This window comes from Hylobates moloch, unplaced genomic scaffold (genome assembly GCF_009828535.3).
Source record: "Hylobates moloch isolate HMO894 unplaced genomic scaffold, HMol_V3 SCAFFOLD_2, whole genome shotgun sequence".
Classification (NCBI taxonomy): domain Eukaryota; kingdom Metazoa; phylum Chordata; class Mammalia; order Primates; family Hylobatidae; genus Hylobates; species Hylobates moloch.
This window is the reverse complement of record NW_026652277.1, coordinates 52,467,272-52,490,739: the sequence shown is the minus strand read 5'-3', so window position 1 is coordinate 52,490,739 and position 23,468 is coordinate 52,467,272. Positions and strand designations below refer to the sequence as shown.

The following is a 23,468-nucleotide window of genomic DNA, read 5'->3' as shown; positions in this document are numbered from 1 at the left end:
AAAGTATTCCTTTCATTGATTAAGCAAACAACCACAGCTCTTTGACCCTGCTCCTTTCTTCATGTTTAAAACGATGGTTTGATGCCTGGAATTACAGCAGCTATATTGTGACCATGAGCCAACATACCGAAGGTTGCTAGATTTAGCAAATAAATATATGTAATGGCCAACTAAAGTTTCAATTTTAGATAAAATATGAATAAATTTGTAGTATATGTCCCAAATATTTTATAACATATACTAAAAAGAGTATAATTGTATAGATAATACACACAAACATATATTATATATATAAACTAAAGAGCTTAAGTTAGAGTCAACTTAAACACCAAGTTCCACAAACTGTCAAAGCCCTGAGTTTTGTTGTTGCTTTATTACATTGTGAATGGATAAAAAGAATGTAAAATATGTGTATGGCATAAAGAAAAACAATATGCTGAACACTTTATTAATTGCCACCCAGCCTAAGAAAAAGAACAGCCTCAAAGGCAATCTCTATCCTGGATTTTGTGTTTAATCTTCCTTTGCCATTTTAATAACGTCCTTGCTTTCCTTTGTTCATCTTTATCCCCTCTGAAAAGCTAAGAATGGAAATAAGACCTTTGCCTTTTACGATGTACTGAAGATAGCCTGACAGTCTTCCTCCCCTTAGCCCCCAAATTACTAGTCTATGAGAATTATGCAAAATTTAAAACAGGAAGGTGCTCTTCATCTTGGTCCTCAGAAAAAAAACATGACAAAGGTTGACCTTTACAGAGGTAGTTAGGTTTCTAGATAAAAAGAGATACAAGTGACAAACCAAAGAGAGGGGGAAATCCTACACTTAGGGGGTTGAGGTTTTGGTCTTTGTGTGTTTTTAGAGAAGCAACCTCAACTTTCAGGTTTCTGAAAGGGCTCCCCTACTTTTCCTTCAGCTCAGCCCTAGGCAAGCAGACCCCCTGCCCAAGCCTCCCTCCTGAGATCCTGCATATGCTGTCTTGCTAAATGACTCTTAGCACCGTTATCTCCTCACGGGATACATCTGTTGGGTGCCTCGCATCCTCAGCTCCACTTTCATCTCTTCTATCTCAACACATTGTTTCCTCCACTTCTGGTGCCAGGGTGGAAGGAAGCCATCCCGCCCGGCCGCGCTTGGGGATTGGCAGCCAATGAATGATTGGCAGCGGGCATCTCTGTCAGAGCTTTGGCATGCTGCAGAGTAGAAGCCCCGTGCTAATGAATGCCATCTACACCTACCAGATGTGCCACTGGGTGACATGCCAGATCTTTTACATAATGCCATTCTGCCGGACACAAGCCTGCTGGGGGGTGGAGAGGTGTGTCTTTTAATGCTTTGGGATGGGGAGTAGATCTGGCCTTCCCTTATTTTATTTCTTATTCAGACCACCTGCCACTGCCCACACGCCCAGTCAGCTCCCTTTACATTGGGCTAAGGCTCAGGGCATCTCTCTCGGAAACAGTGTCGAAGCAGGAGAGTTCGAGTTCCCAGGACACATCTCCTGTCCCCTGGCTCTCATCCATGCTCATCATTTCCTTGAGTTCGCTCCCTGCCTGCATCCAGATTCAGGAAAGGGAAATAGTTTTCAAAATTAAAGAAATAAAAGCACTAATGGGATCTGAAATTAAAGGAAGGAAGGGGAAAAAACTACACTTCCCATCCTCCCCCCCTCCCCCTATCCCTAATATTCTCTTCTTCCCTAGTCTAAACGTGCAAGGATGAGCTTCCCACACCCCATCCCTTTGGCAGCTTCTCCTGTTCTTTCCTCTTCCACCGTCCACAGGAAACTGGAGCATGTTTATCCCCAAGGGTGATATCCTGTCAGTGCCTGTCCCACGTTCTGGCTGAAGGAGCTGTCTTAAGGTGGAGACGTCCAAAAATCCGTGCCGTTTGGGGAGGAATGTTTCCTGGAGTGGGATGGACAAGGTGGGAAGAGAGGAAAATGAGCAAACCACTTCTGACGGACAGCGGGTGCGTGAGCGTGTAGGAGTGCTTGGGTTGTCCTCGCCCAGCTCTCCATCCCCGGAGGGAGAATGGCTGGCGGGGGCTGGTGGTTGCCAGGAGGGTCCCCTCTCTTTTGCTAAACCTGCGGGTACCGGGCTGCCCTGTAATCGGCGGTACTTGAGAACGGCAGGCCTCTGCCCCTCCTCCCCAGGGGCCGTGACCCTCACACACCTCCCCACACCACCCCTCCCGCGACACACACGCAGTAATTGGGGCGACTGGGCGCCACTCCCACGCCAGAGCCCTGCCCCGCGCCCGCCTGGGGCCAAGCAGCCTGGCCCCTTCCCTTGTACCCCCACCCCCGCCCGCTGCCGAGGCTCCAGATGGCTTCTCCTTGCGCTCGGCTCGCGGCCCCCAGACGCCGCCCGGCAGCAGCCGGCGGTCGCTCCCTCCCTCCCAGCTGCTGCAGCAGAGACCGGGGCCATTTCGCGAGGCGGATGGGCTCCTCGGCAGGCTCGGATTGGGGTGGAAGCGCGGCCGCCGAGGGGCCCGCAGTAGCTGCGCTCACGGGGAAGGAGTCCCACAGTCCCCAGGTAAGGAAGCCGCGGGGCAGGCGAAAGGCGGGGAAGGAGGAGCCTGAGCGTTCAGGTACTCAACCCTCTCTCTTTCTTAACCTTCTTCCCCTCTGCCCCTTCATCCTGGGCGCGGAGGGCAGAACAGTTTCTGGACCAGAGCACTCGCGAGAAGGGAGCGGCCTCACAGCAGCCAGAAGGGGGCGCCAGCACCCCGGGGCCTGGGCTACAGGGCTGGCTCTGCCCCGGCGTCCCGCCCCCGCCCCGGGGAACGCTCCCTCCGCCGCAAAGATGCCCCCTTCCGCTGGAAAGCGGTAATGCCCACCGCCCACCGCGACCACCTCTCCCCATTTTTCTGAGTTCTAACTGTACTCCTCTCTCGTTTCCTTTTTGCTTCTCTCTCTCTCTCTCTCTCCTCCCTCCCTCGTCCTCTCTTCCCCTCTCTTCCTCTCTGCCCTTGTTCTCTTACTTCCCCCTCCCTCCCCGCTTGCACCCAGGTACTTTTCCTTTTCTTTCCTGATCACTGGCGGGGGGAGGGTTTGTCGCCCGCCGGGAGGTGGTGTGGAGGGGATGGATGTGTTTCACGCTCAGGTTCTGGCTCTGGCTCCTCTCTATAGGTGCTTCCCTGGGTGCTCGCGAAAGCAGCCCTGAGAATGGCAGCTCTCAGAGGTTGAAGTCATTCTTTTCGGGGGACGGGGCACGGCGACTGTTTGATTGGGGGATGAGTTATGCATTTGGGGCAGCGCTTCCCTGGAATGCAGAGCTGGGGATTTCCCTTGCTAGACGGATGCTTGAAGTTCAGTGGCTTGGTACTGAGCCCCTTTCTCCCACCGAAAAGCCATGACAGTCAAAAGTATCTCTCTCTCTCTCTCCCCCTCCCCCACCTCTCTCCAAAACCCTAAAGACAGCCTCCCGGTACAGTCTTCACCGTTCTTTTTCAGAAGCAGTTGCGCTGGGGGTGGGGAAAGGGAGGGAAGGGACATTGAAAGGCCGCAGTGGCTGGCATCTCCGCGCCCGTCCGATGTCCTCTCTAATCCCCCAGTGTTCTGGCGCGTGCCCACAGGGCCCCCAGACCCTCCGCTCGCCCGTGCGCCGAGGTCGTCGGGTTTTAGACCCAGAGAGCACGTTCCGTAAGCTCCCGGCCCAAATCCCCTCGGAAAAATTAATCACAACGACGAGCGGATACAAAATGTGTGCCTGTGTTGAGTCTGTCTTTTAATCCCGAACGTAATTCTAAAAAGCAGCATCAGACAAGAGCTTTATTAATCCCTTATACGAGCAAATGCGATCTCTGACCTACTAGACTTGTTTTCCTGAAATTTCACAAAAAGCCTCGCTAGAGGAATGTGCAAGGACACAAGGGAAACTGAGGAGACCCGCAACTCATTAGCGAAATAATAGGGTGCACGTCAATAAAAATGCGGTCCTGAAGTGAATCGGACTCACCCGCAAGGAGCCCGGAAAATCGACAGGGGCGGCGGCAAAGTGAGTGTTGGGGATTGGAGGAAGGGATAGGATTGGAGGAAGGGCCTCAGGCACAGAGCGTGGTTGGGAGCTAGAGTGGGAACCCAGTTCTTTCTCCTCCGAAGGCTTAGGACCCGTGACTTAATTTAGGGGCTGTCCCCTTGCGAGGGCACTAGGACAACCGGAGGGGCGCACCTGCAATACGGATGAGTTCAGAGTTTGATCCCTTGGGGCCTGTTTGTCGCACTTGAGATTTCACTATCATGTCATTCAATTAATCATATTTCCCTTCTCCCATTTTATTCAAAACCGTCTTCCAGTTCCCTCATAATCGTAATTTGCGTCATTGCCTTTTATCGTTGATCAATTAGGAAGCCGAAAATGATAATGGAGGGTCGGGCCAATAAATTAGCTTTAGGAACAGACGGACGGACGTCCGAGGCTGCTGCATGGGTGGGCGCTGTCCACCGAAGCTGGCGGGGGCCACCGTCGCTGCCGCTGGCTGCTCAGGAAGGGGTTAAGGAAAAGGCGCGCGGTACTGGCTGAATGGAGAGATCCACGCTGAAATAAACCCGGTGGCCACAAGGGAAAACTTCTCACTGCAATAAGTGGAGGGGCTCCTGTGACGCTTAGCTTTTCCCGTTTGGTATAGAAAAGGAAGGACTGGTTTGTTACAGAAATGGAGAAGAGGAAGGATGGGGTAGGATAAGAGTCAGACTCCTGTTACTTTCAGAGGCCTCCCTACTAGCGGGTAAACAGGTTTAAAGTCTGGGCCTTATTGGGAGCCTATTTTTTTTTCCAGAACTGGAATGTTAGATTTACTTTTGCATCCTTTCCTTCCTCTTTCCACTTACCTACTGGTCTGAAAGAGGGAAGAAAGAAGGGAGGAAATAAGGCAGGAAGGAAGAGAAGGGAGAGAGAGAAGGCGGGGTGGAGAGAGAGAGAGATTGTCTCCCTGGCCATAGAGGAAAGTTGCTAATGTGGAGTTGCTCCCTGCCCTCAAAGAAGCAGCAGCTCTGGGCGGGTAGGGTCTCCTCTTTTCTCCCTTCATGAAATCGATCACGCCTCCAGAGGGCTGAAGGAGAGCACTTTGCCACTCTTCGCAGCTATGCCCTGGCCTCTTTGGCTTTCAATTGAAAACCAATTAAAGGTTTCTATAAATCTGTTAGTGCCCCTTTTATCTGGGGACCCCGATGCATGCGATATTGCCCTTTAGATGCCTCTTCCGTGTTTTGTTTTACAATTGTTGTATCAATATAATGCGGCCTTTCTTCTGCTGTCTCTATAGATACAGATACACAAGGAAAACCAAAGCTATTCAGGCTCCTCATTTGTCCGGCGGTCTAACAGTGGTGCCCTTTCTCTGCTGCTGCTTTCCCTGCTTCGGGAGCAGCAGTTATGGTAGAAGCAGATGGCTACTGATTGGGGGAGCTTTGTGGCTCTAATACTGAATACTTTATGGAAAAGGACTTTATCATGCTTCGTTGGGCAGAGGAACAAGGGATGAGATTTACGGCCAGGAAAAATAAATCTTTTTCTAAGTTGTGGCTCCTTCTCACCAATGTCTCCTTTGCCCCCGGGGTAGAACACTGACGAATTGGTTTTATTTTATTCTCCTTTTTGCTAACAGCACCTTTTAGTCAGGGTAGTGGACTAAGAGCCAGAAGTTTACGAAATACCCCAGGTTGTTGCTGTATCAGCATTCTCTGCCCTCAGGGAAAAAAAAGCAGAAAAATATCATCTTGAATGCTGTTTCAGGCCATGTTTTCTTGAATGTCCTCTTAGTTGATGGGTAAAATATTATTGTCCATTATTTTATTATTTATGAAGAACAGAAAAGTATGCTAAGAGCTCCGATTTGAAGTCAGAGGATGATACTGGTATTGAAGGAGAGGGGGAAATGATGGGGCGTTTGGTAATGTAGGTATGCTTCTCTACTTTGAAAGGGTCTGAGCTATGGAGATAATTAGGGGATGTCTGTGAATTTAGGGTTTGGGGCTCCAAATTGAATTTCCAAGGTTTGGGGGATATACAGAGTCCAACCCTATATTGGAGGCCCAATTCACCCCAAGATAGTCCATATCGTTTCTCTTTTCTTCTCTTCACCTGAGTTTTACTTCTCTAACTTCTCTTGAGTCAGGTTTGCTCCGTGTCTGTTGTTGGGTTGTGCCCCTTCTCTACGTGCAGGGGGATGCAACCTCCTGCTCCTCCTGTCCTCAGAGTCTGTTCTTCTAGAGTAATGTCACCCTGCTTCCTGAGATCTGTAATGTAAAGTCACTCAGAAATGCTCCTATAGAGCCCCGAATGCCTACTGGCAACCTGGCACCAAGAGATGGCAGTCAATCCCAGCTCTGGGTCTCCATTCCCATTTCAGACAGACTTTTTGTCTCCCTGATTTTTGAAATGTCATTTTCTGTTCAAGAAACATTTGTTGAGTGTCTTCCATGTTCCAAGTCCCTTTTCTCTGTCTTTTCAATTCTTTTACCTTGCACCTAAACACTAAAGACAAAAGGCCAGGAGGACAGGCATTCAGCTTCCACAAGGGTCACTTAACTTTCTACCACAAGCCACTTCCTTCCAACTCTCCAGGCACTATCACCCCACACACTGACATGCGTCTTTGCATCTTATTTCTCTCCAAAGAGGAAAAAAAGTGGGAGGAGAGAGCTGAGATTTTAAAAATTCTATTTACCCAGCATTCCAAAGCAGAAGACACTGAGATGCTTTAAACTTTGGGCATTTCTTTTGTGCTAGGCTGAATGCTCTACCAGCCTCATCACACTTAATTCTTATGCTGACTCTTTAAATATGATGTTATTGATGTTAAATATTATAATATCCCTATTTCACAGATACCCCTGCTTCACAGGAAACAAAAGCATAGAGATGCTAACTAACTCAAGCAAGTGGCCTAGCTGGGATCTGAACCCAGGCTTGACCTGCAATATTCATAGCCACTCTATGAAATAGATGTTGTCTTTACTATTTTACAAATGAAGATACTAAAGTTCAGAGAGGTTAAGTAATTTGCTCAAACACACAGGTAGGAGATTACAGACCCAGGGTTCAGACCTGAGTGTTCAAAATTCCAAATATCAACCTCTTAACCATTGCCTCTTGGATCCTTCAGAAGGAAGAGCAACTTGGAACCCACAACTGACCGCTATTACCTGATACCCAGTCCTAGACTGGGCGGAAAGTTTCATATAACGTTAGACGGTGCGCGTGAGGAAAACGTAAAACTCCCGTTCAGGGCTGCTCCTGCGCGGAAGTTGCGTGGGCTGGGAGAAGGAGGCTCCGCTGGGCATCGCGAGCCAGACAGGGGGCTCCGTCTGTCGTGCGGCCCACAGTGCTCCGCTGGAAGCCAGCGTGCGGGCGCTGGGACAAAGAGTGAGGGGAGTCACGGGGGAACCCGCCCTGCACAAAGCTCCAGTGCCAATGGTGTAGCTGCTGCCTCCGGGCACCAGTTACCTCGTCCTGCCAAGCTCCGGGACTTGGGTGTGTAGGGGAGGGCTGGAGCCATCCACCCGGTCCGCATCTGAGCCACAGCCCTTCACAGGAGTGGGGAGGTCACGCGCGCTCTAGGAGGCCCAGAGCCCTGGTCAGCGCTGGGAGGCCCAGTCCCCCACGTTTCTCTGCCCACCCCGAGACCTCGGCTTTTGGCCGCGGCGCTGGAGTTTACCATCAACGTGTTCACATGCTTCTCATCCCACGGAGTCGCCCGGATCAGCCTTTAACAGACTGACTTATCCGCGTTTCTAACGTGGCACCGCGACCCTGACCCTTGGCGCCTGCCTCTACCAGGCCTAAAGAAAGAACTTGCAAGCTGGGCATGGGAGGATGGAAGTCAAATATCATTCTACCGGGCAGGCCTTCCGCAGCAAACTGATTGCTCTTGCATTAAATCTGGGGTGGGGGTGGGAGGTGTGCGGTGCGGGCTGGGAAAAAGGGAAGGGATGACTGTCTTTCCTTCCATTTCTCCCTAGAAACTTCGGGAAATCCTCAGCCCTCGCTGGGTCACTTGGAAAGTGGGTGCACAATACAGTTCCCAGTTTTCTAATCAGGAAGCAAAGGCAGTGTTAGTAACAATAGGCAGCTCTGAAATGGGCATTAGTATGTACCAAGCGTTGTTCTCTGCTTGCTAAGTATCACCTCAGCCCTAACTTTATGAAAAGGGTCCCTTTAATGCCCTCAGTTCACAGATGAAGGACTGAAGTACAGACTGGTTAAATTACCTGGGGCGGGGGGGAGGGGGGCTGGGATTCGAAGTCATGCAGTCCTGGTTCCCCTGTGGAGTTGTGGGCTTTCCTGAGCCTGAATTGTTGGTCCTTCCTCTTGGGTCAGTTCTCCAGACTTCTAAGGAGAATGTTCATTAATGAAGGCATTGAGACCATCTCGTGTCCAAGACTGAAATGAAACTAGCCCCGGCTCTTGGAAGTGATCCCTTACCATCTGCTCAGCAACTGGCTTTCCAAAGCGTGCTCGCCCTCGTTCCCTTAGAGTCCTCACTGCGATCCGGGAGGCAGCTCTTGCCAGCTTTAGTTCAACCGGAGGAAAACCAAGGCTGAGCTAGGTCACCGGCAGCCCAGCTAGTAAGAAATGGGAACACAGGCTCCTGCCCTGCTAAACGAGATCAGGCGACCAGCTGGTCGAGGTCGTGCACAGAGGCAGGGAGAGAGGGTGGTGGAAGGAGTGTTAGGTTCCCGCAGGCCCCGCCCTTGGAACGCCTTTCCGCAGGTAAAGTGGTCACCTAGCAGGAAGCAAGTGATGGCACTAATTGCCGATGGAAGGCTAAAGAACATGTGAAATGTGGCGGGCCCTTGGGAACTGCATTTCCTCCCTGCTTCGCTCAGGGCTCATTTGGAGCGTACCAAGCGCGCCGCTTGGCCCCACACTGCCCCACATTCACGGTTTGCGCACTGTGCGTCTACAAGGGCGACGCCGGGCAGATGATGGTTTGTTTGTTCTGCCCTGGTAGCCTCCTGTGTCAGGGCTCTGCACTTTTTGGTGAATCAGCTCAAACGATGTGATCCATGTCTGCGCCTCCTGATACTGTGGGGGCGTTGCCCTCCTTGGATCTCTCCCAGGGAAACCTGGTTTGCCAACATTGAAGTCCGTGATTTGGCCTTCTCTGCACTCTTAGTTCTGTCGCTGTACCTTTCACTAAGACATGGGCACCAGACAATCTAGACATCAGGAAGTGTCTGAGTCTAGCAGGCACTTCTGTGCCTTGTCTTGCTTCCCAAACTTAGGACTCAAACTCAGCTGTGTGGGGCCTTGAGGAGCAGCTAATTCAGTCCCCCAGGTTAGGAATGAAACTCGTTGCACTCAGTGCATTGGCATTGGCTTTCTCGAGGATATTTTCACAAGTTCGGGGAACCCCACTTATCTGGAACATAGATGTCTTAGGACTTCAGTAAACTGACTCTAGAATATAGACAATGCTGTGGGGTAGCTGATCACACACACAAGATATTAGATAGTAACATTATACTCAGGAAATATATTCTTTATAACTCTATTCAATTTGCTCCCTTGGGACCAATTGCTGTCCTGTATGACTTCACACAAACTATTTTCTCAAAACCATCTTACATGAAAACATCCAAAAAAGAGCACTGGCTACTTAATGGACAAGCATCCAAGTAAAATGACAGTCCTAAAACTTATTTTTAATTGCTGCCTTTGACAACATTCACCCCAACCTTCTTAAACACACACCCATACCCATATATGCATAGAGGACCATTTCTGCTCAGGTATAAAGTTATTCAGGCCTAAGTTAAGGCCTAGCAAATCTCAACATCTAGGTCATTATATTCAACATGTTTATTCTTAGGAATTTATGAGTGTTTTATTTAGCAATTCTGGGTATTATTTCTTTGAAAAATATGAGTTTTCCTTTAAACTTCCTTAAAAGGAGATTATGAATAATATCATGGTTACTATATTACATTACAGATACTATCAAATCAGCCTGGGAAGCAGCTGTTCGCTCAGCAAGTTCAAGAGAACAAATATGTTACAATCCTTGCCTATTCTTCCCTCCACTTCATAATGTAAGTCCAGAAGTGTTTATAGTAATAATGATGTTGCTGCATTTGTGACATGTTGATCTTTGAATTTTTTTAAGGAGACCACTTTCCAAGTATTAGCAGTGAAGAAAGACTTACACTGGTAGCTTTCAAGTGTTTTTGAAAATCTTCTGAAAACCAACACCTCTTCATATAATGTTTTGGGAGACATCCCCCATTGATGCTAAATTAATACCCCTGGATTAAATCATAGAACACCTGGGATTAATTGAACTGAAATCATGAAAGATAGTTTTCACTTAGAGTTCAGTTGGCAATATGAGCAAGAGAGCAGTTTGGGAGCATAATTTGTGAAGAAATTGAACCATATTTCCGATACTCTTTAATACAAGGTAATCATCACTATTGTGGTTCCTAACTGGTATCTACTTCTCAAATCCTCTCTCTCTCTTTCTTCCTTTCTTTTTACTTTCTTTCTCTCGCTTCTCTCTTCCTTGAGAAAATGAAATCTCTCTCTTCGGGCCTCAGGAAAGTGTACCATGGGTTTACTCCAAGTACTGGACATTTGTGTCCCCTGCCTAGACCTCTTTCCCAGAAGAGCCATGCTTTCTGCTGCTTTTTCCCCAGCAGCCCAAATTCTTACAGTCCATACCTCAGAAAGCTAACTGGGATTAGATGTCAAGGAGTGTAGTCTGCCCAGGATATATATGCTGTGTGTCTATCGTTGCCTATTTATTTAACTCAGGAATTACAATCCACCTAAAACAGAGAGGAAAAGGTACAGGTACTGAATCGGGATGATGTCCATTCTCCTGGCTGTGTGAAGAAATTTGATGTAGAGCCTCTCAATGTTGTCACATTCCCAAGGCCTAGAGTTAGACTTCTCAAAATTTCATTTGAGACTGCTGGATACCAATTTGAGATTGCTAGACATCCCCTGATCCGCAGTCTGCCTAAAAATCCTGACCCAGAGGGTAAGGAGGTTCAGAGTGACTGATGGAGACCTGGCTACAACCAGCCAACCCCCTTCACACTGAGATGCATTCAAAGGTTGTGGTGTCTGAGTCTAGGAAGGACTTTGGAACCTATAGATTTGACAAAAATCTGAGCCTTTTCTTGCCAGATCTTTACACACTCATCTGGGGAACAGTATAAAATTTGGGAGAACCCAGGGAGTCGAAATAGTGGATATTGGATTTGGTTCAGAGGTCACACTCACACAGATGAGTATGAGGCACTGATTTCATATCTGTCGGTAGTTGTGCACAATGTCACTTCGGTTTGCTAGCCCTTCTAAAAGTCACACTCAGAGGCCATTAAGCCAGTTGACTACAACCCAGATCCAGAAGAGGAAGATAATAACATATAGCTTTCAAAGACTATCCCATTTTCAGCTGAACTCCAACACAAGTGTAAGTAAAACTTGGGAAGGGCTCAGAGAGAAAGTTTTAAACTTGAGAAAGGTAGATTATCATTGTAATGATAATGGTGGTAGTAGTAGCTGCAGGAGCAGCAGGATTAAAAGCAGGAGCATTTATGAGGAAAAGCCCAAGAGAGAAAAGTATGAGTCAGGAGTAATGATCCCTACAGTTGGGAGCCTGAAGTCCTTCCTCACTGGCTACAAAATTACCCAACCTTGAGTCTCTGGCTTTCCCAGGGCCAGCCTGGAAAACATTTGCTCATGTAATACCCAGTGAGCCAACTACAATACTTAGAGTGAGGAACAAACCCAAACTGAGTTTGCAATGTATACTTATAAAAAACGAGTACCCCTTCCCACACCCCACCCCCTCACATCATCCTTTATTCAACTCAGCAAGCATGGCTCTTCTCGACTCACCAAAATGTAAAACAAACAAACCCCTCTGGGTCTTTTTAAAAACCCACCATATATCATTCTCTTGATAAAGGCAAAATGGTAGAAAATGAGTTAACAACCCTCTGAACAACATTTTTGGCACAGGCCTCGTGTTTTTCTTAATTGACCAGCCCATCATTTCTGTTTCTCTTTCATGTACAAGTAGTCAGTAAAGTTTATCCCTTAAAAAGCTCCTTATTCTGAATGGTGAGACTAGGTAATGCAATACTCCTCCTTGAAGATCTGTTCTCTGCCTCCCTTAACCCTCACAGCCCCTTCCAGAGACCTCCCTGTGGGACATTAATAAGCTTAGGAAGGAGCTGCCACTGTCTGCTCCATTGGCATCCTCTTATCTTCCAGTGTGTGGGTTTTCCCCCCTTTCACCATGAATTGCCATACTCTTTTGACAATCAAGCCCTTGCTGGCATGGTGCTTTGGCAATAGAGTTAGAGGTGGGTAAACCAGGACCTAAAAAGATATAGAAAAAGAAAATCAGTGTGTTTTCATTCTCATGGGATAATAATCTTTACGTGAATTATTCTTGGAGATGTTACCTGCCTCTTATCACAGAAGTTGAAATATTTTGGGCTCCATTTTTTAACCCTGGGAAGAGGAAGAGTGTTCCCATTCTAATACTCACTAAGAATTAAAATTCCCTTTCTTACCCTTTCTCCATCCTCTCACTTAGGTCATAAAAGCCACCTGGGGTATCATTTATCAACCTCTCTCCAGCCCGCTGTTCCAAAATAACACTACAGTTTCCTACATGTGTATTTTTGCCAGGACTCCAAACAGCCTTGCTAAAGTGGAACAAGGTGAGCATACCCACTCTTCATTGTCATTCTTCTAATCACTTAATTGGAAATAAAATCCTAGGGAAAAGAGCTCCAAATATATGCATAAACCCATTGTTCCATGTGAATTACATGAAACTATTGACTAAGTACATTTTTATAGTACTGTCTGAGGCTGAATAAATGCCTCAACCCTTCATTTAGTATCAGTGAATTCCAGTAAGTGTTAATGCAGAGTGATTTCAAAGCAGTTTATGTACCATTTTAGCCCATAAATTTCTACAGAAATAAAAATAATTTGTAGATTTTCTTTATCCCCTATTAATTATTGTCATTTAGGCCATTTATATTACCAAGCAAAATGTGTACCACTTAAATTACTAGAAAATTCTTCAAGTAAGAATTTCGACTTAATCTTACTTATATTGTTTTGTTATGTCAGTTATTTAACTCATAATAAAAAGGGTAGGTCAGATTCATAAAATATGAGAAATTCTTATATTTAAGGATCTTTACCTGAAAGCAGTAGGAAAAAAATTAATTAGAGGGCAAAAAAGTGAAACTGAAATGAAGCATCTGTTGGCCAGATTCTCAATAAATTGCTCCCTTCTCAGATGTATAAAATTGTCGCTGTTTTCTAGCTTAAGACTTAAAAAGGTCAAGCTGTTCCACCCTCAACTTAAGTACCAAAAACATTATTTTATACAAACTGGAGTCAAGGTTTTAGTACCTCAAAAGAAACATAGTTTAAATGGTCTCTATATTTAATAAGAGAAAGGCCAGGCACAAGAAAAATGCCTTCCATTTGGAGTTTATTTTCTAAATGTCCACATTCTGGAGTAGAGGCTTATATATTTACAATATGTAAGATAATTTTTTAATGGCTTGCATGGACAGATGACTTTTCCTGAAAGATACACTTCCAATTCTCTAAATAACAGCAAAAGAAAGCACTAAGGAGTGTTCTGTTCAACAGATTAGTGAAATGATGTTCTTAAACACTGCTCCTCACACACCATATTGCATTTATCAGTCTGTAGTTTCTAAAGGACCACATGACTCTCTTATGGCTACTTTTCTTTCTTAACTTGAAGTTGTTTACAACCGTGCCTCTTCTGCTCTTTATTTTTCTTCTTTCTTCTACTCTGAATTAACTTAAGTTTCTGGCCACTATTCTTCAAACCTGAGGTTTATTTTCCAGATGTTTGAGACATTATTTTCACATTTCTAATTCCTCCACCCATTCTTTAAAGAAGTATTAGGGGACAATGTGTCCATACTTGTGTGTGTGTGTGTGTGTGCGCGTGTGTGTGTGTAGAGAGAGAGAGAGAGAAGTGAATCTAGTATTCAATGGAGCAATCAGTCAGAAGACAATTGGTAGCTCAGTACAACTGCAGATTCTTATATACAGGCATGTGAGAGAGCCCTCATTGCACTGAGCCTTGCTCATTAGGAGTCACCCTTAGCCAAAGTAGATAAAATTGCACATAGCCAAAGTACATAAAACTGCACTTCAAGAAGCTTTCTGTGAAAAGTCAGTAGCTAACCTGAAAACTAAGGGATTCCCCATTTTCTCTCAATATATGAGGATTTTGCAGCCCTTCCTTCTGTGAATTTCAGCTTAGTTCTAGGCAGCAATTCGAAACTTGCCTGGGGTACTGACCAGAGAAGACAAGGAAATACACACACACACACACACACACACACAGAGAGAGAGAGAGAGAGAGAGAGAACAAGGAAGAACATGAACTTCATGGGAAAGTCCTTGCACTCGTTTCTCCTCAGCAAAATCCTCCCCTGGCCTCCTGGGACTGCAGTCACCAGGCTGTCAAAGCCTCAATACCCCACTGAGTTCCAGAGAAGGGTCTCAAAACTGGGAGAGGATCAAACTAACATGGTAAACTGCTCTTTGCCAACTCCCCAAATACATTATTTCAACACTAGGAAAAACAACAACGAGGCTGTCTCCTTAAGTTGTGGTTCTGCCTCCTCCACTTTAGCTAGCTACACAATCCGATTTATCCTAATGCTGACAGATTACCCACTTCAAAGTAGTGGTGGTGTGGGTGGGGCTGAAGGAGTTGAGAAACTGTCTATACCACTTAAAGGCCTTTCTTCCTTTAGGAGTAGAGAATTGAACTGTGAAAAAGAAGCCCGAGATCCCCCAGCGAAATGGTGTTGCAGCCCTGTTGAAGGAGTCAACTTGCAGGCTGTTAAAGACCTCAAGTCATTAGCATCAGCTGCTGCACTAAAGGGGCAAGTCAGCGCCTCTAAGTGGCTTAGCGCACAAACGAGGCTCCCGAGACGGCCTCGGCAACTCCATCCCCTCCTCCACCACCCGCTGGATGTGAAAAGCTTTCCGGAGCCCATCTTGGTAATCATTTTTATTTTTAATCACCCTTGCCCCCCAACCCCAAGACCTCAGAGTGCCAATAGCACCCATTATAGGACTCCCTCTGGGGCTGCACAGAACGCATCAGAGGGCGAAAACAAAAAACAAAAAACAAAAAAACCCAGAAAAACAAAAACAAACAAAAAAACCAGGAACTGTTTGAGTCCTGTAACCTGCGCTCTTCCCACCAATCTCCCACACCCCACCTCCACCCTCGTACCCGTGTCCTGGGACTAGGAGGTACCGTTATGTCCCCTTCCGAGGTCTGGTGACATTCTCACTCCAACCTCATCTCCCAAGCCACCGCAAGGCTGAGCCAAGTTCTCACCAAAGCGCATCCTTTCTGAATTTTGCAGGGGGAAGCTTGGTAGTGTTGGCGCTCCTGAAGAGAGACGACGCCCGTTTATCACCCCCAGGCAACTAGCTGCGCAAATCAGCGGTGGCTCCAGGGCTAGGGAATCCCTGGAGCTAACCGCACCCCTCTCCCTTTCACCGAACGCGGACTCCGGGGAAATACGCACGGGGTCCGCACGCGCTGGGTGTCCAGCTCTCTGTCATAGCTTCTCCAAGTGCCTAGTGAAACGGGGAAAGGCCCTCTCCAATCATTTTGGTACCTTCCTTTCCAATCCTGAAACGATTTTCCCCTCCTAGCAGTCCCAGAGGGCCCGAGCTTTAGGAGGAGGCGGGCCGGGACGCTCTCTGAGAGGCGTTGCCACCCAGGGTAGGCGCTCAGGATCTGCGGGGCGCGGGCAGGCCGGGGGAAAAAAGCTGCGAGGCAGGCGGCGCCGGAGGGAGCGCCCGGCCCAGCAAAGAGTTAAAGGGAGGGGACGTGGGCTGTCACGCGTCATTGGGCAGATTATGTGCAGCAAACAAAAAGTGTGTGTCTGCGTGCCAGTCAGTCACTGCATCGGGTCCATCTGTACAACTCTCTCCGTTTCTCCGTCTCTCTCTCTCTCGCTCGCTCGCTCTCTCTCCCTCCCTCCCTCCACCCCCCAATCTTTTTCTCCCCATCTCTCCATCTCTCTCTTATCTCTTCAGGAAGAGCCTAAAAGGCGGCCACACCAACACCTCTTGACATGGAAATACACTGATACAAAAGGCAAAAAGAAACACTGGATTGCATCTTCCCGGTTCCAGGTGGCCTGATTTGGGAGATTCTATACTGACCTTATTCCTGGTAAGTCTATTTGCATTGATGTGGGAGGGGGATGGGAGGAAGACAGTTTGGTGGAAAGAGTAGAACATTTTGTCTTCCGTGTCCTTATTACCCAGAAGAGAGAGAAAAATAATTCTTGAGGGGCTCTCTACTGCCAGTAATATTGTACAAAAGGAGGAGCGGGTGGGGAGCACTTTGCCGAAGAAGCCAGAGACTGGGGAGCGCGCGGCCGCCAGACAATGCCTGCCTAGAGGGACGGGCTAGTGGCGGGCAGCAGCGACCGGCTTTCAGAAAGCCCCGCCGGCTCTGGGGTATATTCCCAGGGCAGGCGGATAAGAACCTGGGCCTAGAGCGGGGCACGGAGCTGTGAAACGTTGGATGGCAAAGGCGACCACACGCTGGCGGGCGCTCCTAGGCTCTTGCCCAGCGGTTATTGTGATGGGCTTGAGGCTCGTGGCGCCTGGCGCGGCGACTCCGACCGCTATTAGCGCGGCGTAGTGAGGACCTTTTCGCCGTATTGTTAGGTAGAACTGCATTTTAATGACTGCGTCCCTGCTGTTGCCCGAAGTGACTGGGCGACCTCCCAGCACAATGAAATGCTTGTGTGAATGAGATTTTTAAAAGGAAGAGAGAAATTGGGGCATAAAACGCTGAATTTAAGGAAATTGAAAAGAGGAGAACAGGATTCCGTTGAAAAGGAGACGAGAGGTGATGGGTTTTTTTTTTTTTAATGTATTTTAATTTGAAATGAAAAAATCAGGATGTCTACCTTGTATGGGGCAAAAATGACCAGGGACAGATGATGTAGAATAATAAAGTTTCTACTTTATGGATATTTTCCCTTATTTCTGCTGTCTGGGAGATACAGCCCAACACTTGACATTTGGGGGATGCAAGAGGATGAATGGAAAATGAGGCTAACCAAAGTTTTAGGCTATGTTAGCTGGAATGGGGGAAAAAAAGCACACCTTGTAATCACACGTGTAAGGTTAACTGGTTAATATAAATTAAAATAAAAATAGATGTCACTGATTTTATTCCATAATGAACAGCTTTGCAGGAAAAGAATTAGATCTACTCTTTCCTGCTACTTAATTATATAAAACATACATAAATAATTGCCAACAGTGACATTATTAGGGAACAACAAACTTGGAGGAATCTTTTGATTAGTTTGAAATACTAAGCAATGCAGCTAGTTCAAAGCTAGTTTAAAAATTTAAATACCTTTTTTTTTAAATGATAAGTCTTGTATGGGGTGTCCAGAGGAAGGAAAATATCCCTTTATGACAGCTTAATAGAGAACCCTCCATTGGGGCATTACTTTCTAAATAGCTGCGGATTAAACAGCTGGAGAGCCCACTGAGGAGTGCTCAAGCAGGGCTGCCCCCTCTTGCCCAAAAAGGGTCATATGGGGTAGGGGGAGTGAAAATTTACCAGTCATTACACACAGTATTTCAGACTGGGGACACTTTAGGCCTGTCCTGTACCTGCTCACTTCATGAGCCACATGTGACTCAATCCATCCCCTTGTGTAACAAGGTAACCGGGATTCACTCTCATCCATAAATAAGCATGTCCAGAAAAAAAATTACCTCTGCTTGCTGCTTTTAATTAAAGCCTCAGAGGAACAGTGTTGGATTATGGTAATGAGCAGACATACGTCCCTTCTTGTAGACTGCAGAGAAAGGTTAGCTGACACAGAATTAGTGGCCCTGACATTCCACTTGAAATCCATTCGCCATGCTCCGCTGTCTCCGCCTGCTCACTAACGCTGCTCCCCTCTTTGGAAGAAAAGAAAAAGATCAGCTCCCGGGCATCCAGTTCAATACATAGGCAGAGAGGCACTTTCCCCCAAGGGTTAGAAGTTTCTTTCAGTAAGGGAAGTCTATAGGCTGGTTAAAAAAATTATATATATGTGTGTGTGTGTGTGTGTGTGTGTGTGTGTGTATATATATATATATATATATATATACACACACATATATATAATTCTGCCTTGAACTTCACCTCCAAAACCTACCCAATTCAACATCAAGGTAATGCAAAAATTATCTAGTCTTTCCTAGCCCTTTCTTTTCTTTCTCCCAAGCAGTCAGCTCCAGATCTCCCACTATTCTAATTATTTTAACAAGTATCCCTTAGTTTTCATCTTTAAAATATGCCATGTTTATCTGCTTTAATTTTGAAATAAGAGCTATGCAAAAATCAGGCATGTGCAAGGAAAATCTACCTAGTATTTGGACAGTTCTGCCTGGGTTAATTGCGGTAAAAGCAGTAATGTAACTCACTTTCTTGTGCTGTGTGTCTATCTCCAGTGATGGAGGATACAGGCATCCAGCGAGGCATCTGGGATGGAGATGCCAAGGCTGTCCAACAATGTCTGACAGATATTTTTACCAGCGTTTACACCACCTGCGACATCCCTGAGAATGCTATATTTGGTCCCTGTGTCCTGAGCCATACTTCCCTATATGACAGCATAGCTTTCATAGCTCTCAAGTCTACTGACAAGAGAACAGTACCGTATATCTTTCGGGTAAGTCTCCACTGTAGCTGTGTAGGTGTATGAGGGTAATGTCCTGTTGGAAATGGACTAAAAATAATTCTAATGACAAGTGGAGATAGGTTTTGCCTGTGGAAAAATGCAATAATGCAAGCAATCCCATTTCACACATCAAAAATTAGAAAAGGAAAATTAAACTCAAATTATTGTCAACTGATTTTTTGGAATAAATGACAAAATCTGATTTGGAATGTTAGAAATATCTAAATCAGTGCTTCAGTTCTGGATTATCCTGGTGATGAACACGACTTCCTAAACTCTGGGAGATTTCACTGGGGCGGAGGCTATTTGCATACTAACTAGTTTCTGCAAGTTCTTTGACAAGTATTGGGTACATCTGCCTTCCATCTGAGGAGGCTTCTTCATCCCCTAAATATTAGTTTCTTTGGTAATATTAGCTAGTGCCCAGAGTTTGTATTTAAATAAAAATGTTAATGGTTTTACAGTAAAGCATCATCAAATCCATATGTCTGAATTGGAAGATAAAAGGCCTCTCATTTCCTATTCTTCTTTACAAAGAAAAGCTATTAATTGTTCTAGCCAAGATTAGGAACATGATTACCATAGCATAATTTCTAAGATCTAAGCTTGCTTTATTTCTGAAACAAACAAAATTCTACATACCTTTGTAATGTGGAATAACTTAGAAGTCAACTCTCAAGGGGTTAGCACTAAATTATAAGAAGAAATTTCCTCATTTAGTATTCAACCAACATATAAAAATGGTGACTTAAATAATCTATATGATAGATGCAGTGTTTCAAAGAATGGTTATCTTGCCTACTGGTTACAAACATGAGGACAGGTCCCAGCTTGGGCCAAAGTTTTGGAAGCGTGGTCTCAGATAATTTTTGGAAAAGACTAACATAGAAGAAGTGGTCTTGATTCTTCTGATTTCATTCCCTCATGAGGGTCCCTCTCCCCCTCTCCTTCTTGTCTTCTTTCATTTATTTCAAACCGCAGGTAGACACCTCAGCAGCAAATGGTTCCTCAGAAGGTCTCATGTGGCTGCGGTTGGTCCAATCGGCCAGAGATAAGGAAGAGCAGAACCTTGAAGCTTACATAAAAAACGGACAGCTGTTCTACCGCTCTCTCCGCAGGATTGCCAAAGACGAGGAGTTACTAGTTTGGTACGGGAAAGAACTGACTGAGTTACTCTTGCTCTGTCCCTCTAGATCCCACAACAAAATGAATGGTAGGTTGGCTCGCGACCGGCGTGTGGGCCCTTAACTAGCGGGGGAGAGACGCAGGGAGCGGCAGGGGCTCACCCGGCGCGTTGGCGCGCCTTTCTTCCCTTTGGGTGTCTCACAGGAAGATTCTGAGATATAGTCTGGAATGAAGTTAAACAGATAGGTGAGGATAAAGCGAGGAAACTTGCTTGTTTGCTGTATTCCTCCCAAATCAGGAGGGAAAGTTAAATCAGGTTGGTCATTCTTTTCTCAGGCACTCAGGCCCTGAGAAATGAAGGTGGATTTGTCAAGGGGATGGTGGCAAACTGGCTTGAGGGCGATGCTGAGTAATCATGTGGTGTGTGTGTGTGTGTGTGTGTGTGCGCGTGTGTGTGTGGTGTTTGCTCACTAAGCAGGGTCGTCCCCTTACACATGCCTGGAATGCAGCCAACGTTTCCAGTTTGAGTTTCCCTATGTGGCGCATCTGCGTTTCCGCTGCCCCAAGAGACTTCACAGCGCTGATATAAGTCCCCAAGACGAGCAAGGCGGCGGCGTGGGCACCAAGGACCACGGGGCCGGCGGCGGCGGTGGCGGTGGCAAAGACCAGCAGCAGCAGCAGGAGGCACCTTTAGGCCCGGGTCCCAAGTTTTGCAAAGCCGGACCCCTCCACCACTACCCATCCCCCTCCCCCGAAAGCAGCAACCCACCCGCTGCCGCCGGCGGCAGCAGCGCGAAGCCATCCACAGACTTCCACAACCTGGCCAGGGAGCTGGAAAACTCCCGGGGAGGCAGCAGCTGCTCCCCAGCCCAGAGCCTCAGCAGCGGTAGCGGCAGCGGCGGCGGCGGCGGCCACCAGGAGGCGGAGCTGAGTCCCGACGGCATCGCCACGGGCGGCGGCAAAGGAAAGAGGAAATTCCCGGAGGAGGCGGCGGAGGGCGGCGGTGGCGCGGGTCTGGTAGGGGGCCGGGGCCGCTTCGCAGAGCGGCCCCTCCCGGCCTCCAAGGAGGATCTGGTGTGCACACCGCAGCAGTACCGAGCCTCGGGCAGCTACTTCGGCCTGGAAGAGAACGGCCGCCTCTTCGCGCCGCCAAGTCCCGAGACGGGCGAGGCGAAGCGCAGCGCCTTCGTGGAGGTGAAGAAGGCTGCCCGCGCGGCCAGCCTGCAGGAGGAGGGGACCGCCGACGGCGCGGGCGTTGCCTCCGAGGACCAGGACGCTGGCGGCGGCGGCGGCGGCGGCGGCGGCGGCTCCTCCACGCCCGCGGCCGCGTCGCCGGTGGGCGCCGAGAAGCTGCTGGCCCCGCGGCCCGGGGGCCCGCTGCCCAGCCGGCTCGAGGGCGGCAGTCCTGCGAGGGGCAGCGCCTTCACTTCGGTGCCGCAGCTGGGCAGCGCGGGCAGCACCGGCGGTGGGGGCGGAACGGGCGCCGGGGCCGCAGGCGGCGCGGGCGGGGGCCAGGGCGCCGCGTCGGACGAGCGCAAAAGCGCCTTCTCGCAGCCAGCACGCTCCTTCTCGCAGCTGTCCCCGCTGGTGCTGGGCCAGAAGCTGGGCGCGCTCGAGCCATGCCACCCCGCCGACGGCGTGGGCCCCACCAGACTCTATCCCGCCGCCGCGGACCCTCTAGCGGTGAAGCTCCAGGGGGCCGCGGACCTGAACGGAGGTTGCGGGTCCCTGCCGAGCGGCGGCGGCGGCCTGCCTAAGCAGAGCCCCTTCCTGTACGCCACAGCCTTCTGGCCCAAGAGCTCCGCTGCCGCTGCAGCGGCGGCTGCGGCAGCGGCCGCGGGGCCCTTGCAGCTGCAGCTGCCCTCGGCGCTCACGCTGCTGCCGCCCTCCTTCACCTCGCTGTGTCTGCCCGCGCAGAACTGGTGCGCCAAGTGCAATGCCTCCTTCCGCATGACCTCCGACCTGGTGTACCACATGAGGTCGCACCACAAAAAGGAGTATGCGATGGAGCCCTTGGTGAAGCGGCGGCGAGAGGAGAAACTCAAGTGCCCCATCTGCAATGAGTCCTTCAGGGAGCGCCACCACCTCTCCAGGCACATGACCTCGCATAATTGACTCGGAAAGGACCCCAGCTTTCCACGCGCGCGCGCACGCACAGTCAAGCCACCTGCAGGAATAAACACGCCAGAACATCCACCGCTTCCTTGCACCCCGAAACACGGCACAAAGACAGATACATTCACCCCCCACAACGCACACACACCTCCTCTCCTCCCAGGAACCTCATTCAAATATTTACCCGGGACACACACACACACACACACACACTCACACACAAGAGCCAGGATGGTGGCGTTTTGATTGGGTGGGTTGTTTGAGGGGGTTTTCTTTTGAATGCACGCATTTTCACTTTCCCCAAAACAAAGGTACATTTTTTAAAATGTCATATATTGCAACATATTGATGCATTTGTCATACGTTTCTACTTAAATTATTAAGCACTTACGATTTAGATGTAATAATTATATGTAAGGACAAAATTTATTTTAGATATAAAGTAAAGGAGGAGGGTGAGATGCTTTCTGCATTTCTTGATGACAGTTTGTGTTCTTACAAAAACAAACAAAATGAATAAAAAGGGGTCGCCATTCAATTTGAGTTTCCAGGGGGAAGTGCATGTATAATGAAATGATTATGGACTTCAATGAAGAATGTCATCAATTATGTAAATATGTATTTTCTTTTAATACAAAGTGTAATTTTGTGCCAGTGAAATGGAGTCTGAATAGTTATGTGTTTCTTTTATCCCTGGAAATATTTATTAAACTTTATAGTTTATCCGAGTATGTTGGATGCTTTCACAATAAATGACTATTTTCTTCAAAGCAAATATTTGGAAAGTTTTTAAATTTTATTGTTGTAGTTAAGGACTATACTTTGAGTACATGTCACGTATTTTCACTGAGTTCCTGAAAAGAAGGGAAGAAACAGCATAAGAGAGAATGATAAACCTGGCACCATTTGCATTTATTTACTCTAAGCCAATTTTGAGCCTAAAAGAAGATAAATTTTTATTATCACTTCGAAAATATTTAGCTGGAAAGTGTTGCGCATCTTGATCAAAGACAAATCATTTAGACAAAGATGCCTGCCATGCAGCTAACCTGTCACTGGGACACCAGCATTCTTTTCAGCAGCAGGATAATTAGCATCTTCACAAATGCCCTGAGACAAACAATGTTCAGGCTGGGATCTGTGAGACCAGATGAAAAGCCCACTTTAGGTTCTACTAGTGATGGCTACATAGAAGGATATCTTGTACTCTAATGTCATTACAATGGCATTCTGTCATAATCTATTTAGAGATCCTGTGGGGGAGTTTCCCTAAAAACCAAGGTGAAATGACCGTGGTTTGATCATGGTCTATGTATTGCAAGGCCCATCTTTCCTTCTAAAGGCATGGACAACTGCATAGCCTCTGCAAAAAACGTGTCCTGAAACATCACAATGCAGAAAAACCTGACGATTGCCCTCCTCTTTCTACTCTTCCCTTTATGAAAAGTACTTCTGTACTCTTTACAT

The 23,468-nt window shown here is 47.6% G+C and overlaps 1 protein-coding gene across 7 annotated transcripts; it reads left to right on the top strand.

The window, feature by feature from the left end:
- Window positions 1-1,883: 1,883 nt before the first annotated feature.
- On the top strand, window positions 1,884-22,776 carry PRDM8 (PR/SET domain 8). Of its 7 annotated transcripts, none has more exons than XM_032149170.1 (9): window positions 1,884-1,969; window positions 9,940-10,037; window positions 12,560-12,686; window positions 14,790-15,039; window positions 15,414-15,667; window positions 16,096-16,234; window positions 18,532-18,752; window positions 19,743-19,974; window positions 20,362-22,776. In XM_032149170.1, the coding sequence occupies exons 7-9, from the start codon at window positions 18,534-18,536 to the stop codon at window positions 21,999-22,001; spliced, it is 2,091 nt and encodes a 696-aa protein (XP_032005061.1). In that variant the 5' UTR covers window positions 1,884-1,969; window positions 9,940-10,037; window positions 12,560-12,686; window positions 14,790-15,039; window positions 15,414-15,667; window positions 16,096-16,234; window positions 18,532-18,533; the 3' UTR covers window positions 22,002-22,776. The 7 variants fall into 7 exon arrangements, with proteins under 7 accessions (XP_032005061.1, XP_032005070.1, XP_032005076.1 ...); XM_032149179.2 differs by lacking the exon at window positions 1,884-1,969 and adding an exon at window positions 2,378-2,535 and having other exon boundaries at window positions 15,414-15,581; XM_032149185.2 differs by lacking the exon at window positions 1,884-1,969 and adding an exon at window positions 2,378-2,535 and having other exon boundaries at window positions 20,365-22,776.
- Window positions 22,777-23,468: the final 692 nt, after the last annotated feature.